The following is a 4242-nucleotide window of genomic DNA, read 5'->3' as shown; positions in this document are numbered from 1 at the left end:
TTAGATGACTACAGTATTGGTAGAGACCATGTACTCCACTTCTTTGGTCCAAGGGCTCTTAAAATTGAACCAGCAGCTTCTTAGTGTGATGAATGAGCCATCTCTTATTTTTAACCTGTAGCAGTTTGTATTGATCTTCTCTCTCATCTGCAGCACTTAGAGCAGACAGCGACAGAGGGGGACAAGGACAGGTAATGGATGAACTGTCCACAGGTAAGATGAACTACAGCACTATTTTTTCAACCATTGCAGCACAGCGCTGTAATTCCACCAGACCAGAGCAGATCAGACTGCTTTAGTGTTACAGCTCTAACTAGACAGCAGACAGAGCCTCGTACACTGTGTATGGGCAATAACGGTTAATCAAGTGCTGTCCCCTCTGTAAGACACATACCTTGTTTGTGACATTCTGCTAAATGAGCAATATCATCCTCATGACTGTATTCATAAAATGATGTTCCCAGCAGCTCTTGAGGTGAATAAGCCAAAATGACAGTGGCCCTTTAAGAGAAAACAGCATGTTCACTTTATTGTCTTTCAATATATTTTAGTGATACTGGATAATTTATTGATCAAGACACAAAATCTAAGCATTACTATCTGAAACATGACAGATAGCAGGTGTGAAAACATGAATATTTAGTAGTCCAAATCAGACTTTAAAGTTCTCACCTTCCATCTACAAAGACAAACTTCCCATCAACAACATGACATGTAACAAACCCCACAGGCTTGACCTTGACGTGATTCTGCACCAGCTGAGAAACAGTGTGGGGATGCAGCCGGCCAACAGCTACAAGACAGCTTAAGTGACATCCATCAATGTCTGCCTCATTATTTTCATCCATATCCACCTCAGTGGGAGACCAACTTTTTTTTTTCAGTAACCAGTGCTGTGAATGGTGCAGAAGCCTTTAAGATATGCTGTGAGTAAAGGAAAGGGGTTCAGGTGTATTCTAATTATGTGATATAAATTTAATATTCTACATTGATGAGTAATGCTAATTTATGATTGTCAGACCCTGATTAACCAACAGACCATTTTGCTCCCATGTTTTTAAGCAGCTGGAGGGAAAATCTTCATCTTTCATGTTTGGGTTAAACTTCATCCTGCAGAAAAATGAGCATCTCACCCCAGAAAAAAAGTCATAAAGTACTTGGATTGACATCTGGCCTCATGAAAAGACCACCTAAAAAACAAACAATTAAAAATGTTACAGTGGAGATGGCAGCCTGTAAGTTACACTGTAATCTTATTATTTTATTTTATTTTAGTTTAGTTTAGTTTATTATATTACATCTAATAAGTACACAGCTGTATCTACCAGAACCAAAATAGGGGTAAAGGGAAAAAGACTTAGTAACCATACAATATTGTCATTAGAACGTAAGGTAAATGGTATATAAAGTGTTTGGATGTATTATTCCATGTTTATGTTTAAACAGAAATTCATTAAGACGCTCTTGTTGTTACTGTGGATAACTTTTCACACTGGTGAGTCCCTCTTGTTGTGCGTTGACCGCTGAGGATGCAGGTGATCAAACAGGCTCTGGCCCTTCAGGTCATTCTGGAGACACAAAGATGAAATGCAGGAGGAAGAGTGAGGGCCATATTCCTTAAGCCAGTATCCGCATCCATTCAGTTACAAAACACAGTTTTCATACATCATTTAACGTTACAGAAATAATGCTCAGCACCAATTCAAAAACAAATATTGCCTCGATCACAGTCAGCAACAAAAAGAAAGCCATCAGCTACCTGTGGACAATACAGGAGATAAGATGGGGGTGATCACAGTTTATAACATTTTTTTTTTTTTAGATGATGCAGGTACAAAACAAGTGAAAGACGTGGCAGGAACAACACTGTGGGTGACAAGACAGGTGCAAAATAACAATTAACACACAGACAAACACAGGCATATTGGTGTAATGTATGTTGACGTGTTGAATGGCATTTTGAACTTCCTCATTCTCCTCGACTGGTCACCTCTCCCAGCCTGCTCATCTGCCTCTCATCAGCTTGCAGTAGATCTACCCCGACCCTTCGACCATTACTCGCCAGGTTGTTATGTCAACCAAAGTGGTAGTTACACTTCCAGGCCAACTTTGTTTATATCTCTAGTGATTCAATATCTTTGTGTTCAGTGTGACTAACCTGTCCCCCTTGTTTCAGGGATCATCACCCACCTCTCCTGTCCTCCATTAACTCCATTCCTCCCTCCTGGATTTATGACTCCCTCCCAGTAGCCTCTCATCCAGATCCTCCTCTAGAATATAAACTCTTTTCTTTTCACCACCACCCTGTCTGTGTCCTGCAGATGGGTCCCTCCTGTGTTTACAACAGGTTGATCATGAGGGCATGAGCCTACTCATCATGGATGAAAAGTCCATACTTTAATCTGAAACTTCATACAAGTACTGAATGTATTACATCACCAGTCGACTGAGCACAAGAATAAAATTTAGATATCAAACTTCAAGCAACATGATCACCAACAGCTTTAACAGCTGGTGCTTACAGCACATGACACCCAGAGGATTTCATAAAGGCAGGGGCTGTCGACACATCTCTTCTGTTGTCAGTACACACACCTGAACCAGGCAGAGGAGAATAGTTTATGACACACAGGCTGCAGTTCAAGTGAAAACTGAACTGAGCAATCTGAACTTTGGGATTAAATAACTATCTGGAATCATGATTTAAGAGGACACATACATTTCTTACTGAGGATCAAAATCATCCTTGCATAAGACACATTTGATAGTAAACAGGATCTGATGTAACTTTCCTGTTAAGAGATCCTCGTCGGAGGTGATTATGTAAAAGGCTTCTGTTTTGTAGCTCATGTAACAAGTTTCAAGTCTGTGATTCATTGTTGTATTCTTAGAAACTATTTGATCTCATGAAGTAGGAAATGAATTTAAAAACTGTTGCAAAGCTTTTGCAAATTGATCTAAAAATATGTTTTCAGCTAAATCCTAAAATAGAGACATGGGTCAAAGTCCGCCTGAAACTAAAAGTTGAGCAGAGGGAACAGATGGCAGCAGTAATCACATTATCAAAGTCGGTAATATGAGCTTTTTGTTGGCTCTGGGGATTAAAGCATCATTTTATCCTTCTCGTTCCCAACGCAACATCCTCATATTACTAAACATCATAATCCCTGTTTTTTTTTAGTCCCATTACAACACTGTCATTAGCCTGTTTTTCAACATTAACTGTTCTACAACAGTCAGTCCTGCTCATCAGATCAAACTGAATGTCTCTGTGGTATGATTTCATTTTATGGTTTTGAATTTTCTTTTGGTGCAGACTGTTACTAAGTAGTCTCGCCACCAGACAATCAGAGATCTCCGCCTTCTGATAGGGTTAGGGTTAGGGTTTAGTTAAGCAAAGCGTCTAAAGACTGACTTGTGAGTCTAGTTACTAAGTACTGCATCGGAAATGAACTTCTAAAATCCTTCCGGTAAACCATTTTACTACAGTGGAAGAGAGAGCTCAAGGGATGTTGCAAACGAATAAACACAAGCAAATTGCGAAGCACTGATCAATTTGACGTGACATTTTTAGAAAGGAATGATGAAAGAAAACCTCTGAGAACTCACTGGGTCACAGAAGCTAGTGGAACACTAACAAACTACAGGAGGAGATGATGAAATGTTGGCATGAGGGGGCTCAGGTTGTCTCAGTCCTTTTCTCCTACAGTATAACATCATTGTACAGGACTGACAGTTGTGTCAGTGATCCATGTGTATCATGAGTGTGTGAAACTACAACAATAAAGGCTCCACCCTAGATATACAGGAACTGAAGAGGTCACTGGGGTTGATATGTCTTGTACACCAGTCGTTAGGGGATTCATCTACTCCGCCTTTTCATAAAAGACACAAGACAGGGTTTATTAAAATTGTATTGATGAAAAACAAATGTCCCAGACGAATGAACAACCTCCCCCTACTTTCATTTGACTCAAGGAAATTGCTTCTTTAATGGCATTTGGAAAAAAATGATCAATCTCAAAAGAAAGCAGTCCATCTCTGATAAGAATCAGAGTGGCTAATGCTGCGAGACCTCGTTAACTGTCCACCATGACGGCTGTCTGACTGTTTGATTATTGTTATTGTTTGTAGCAGCAGCAGCAGCAACAGACGTCGTAGAGGCTGGTCTTTAAGTGGTAGTAGTTAATGTTTTTGTTGTTGTAGGTCTGATGCTGTGAGGAGAAAGAAAAGGCAGAACAA

The 4242-nt window shown here is 39.9% G+C and overlaps 1 protein-coding gene across 1 annotated transcript; it reads right to left on the bottom strand.

Annotated features, from left to right (window-relative positions):
* bmal1b (basic helix-loop-helix ARNT like 1b) lies at nt 1–1169 on the bottom strand. Its single transcript, XM_050050418.1, is given in 5 exon segments — nt 1–155; nt 395–501; nt 673–881; nt 884–924; nt 1040–1169. Coding segments are annotated over 5 exon segments (642 nt in total).
* Nucleotides 1170–4242: the final 3073 nt, after the last annotated feature.

Source organism: Epinephelus moara, chromosome 1 (assembly GCF_006386435.1).
Source record: "Epinephelus moara isolate mb chromosome 1, YSFRI_EMoa_1.0, whole genome shotgun sequence".
NCBI classification, from domain to species: domain Eukaryota; kingdom Metazoa; phylum Chordata; class Actinopteri; order Perciformes; family Serranidae; genus Epinephelus; species Epinephelus moara.
The sequence above is the reverse complement of the archived record's forward strand: the minus strand, read 5'-3'. Positions and strand labels throughout refer to the sequence as shown.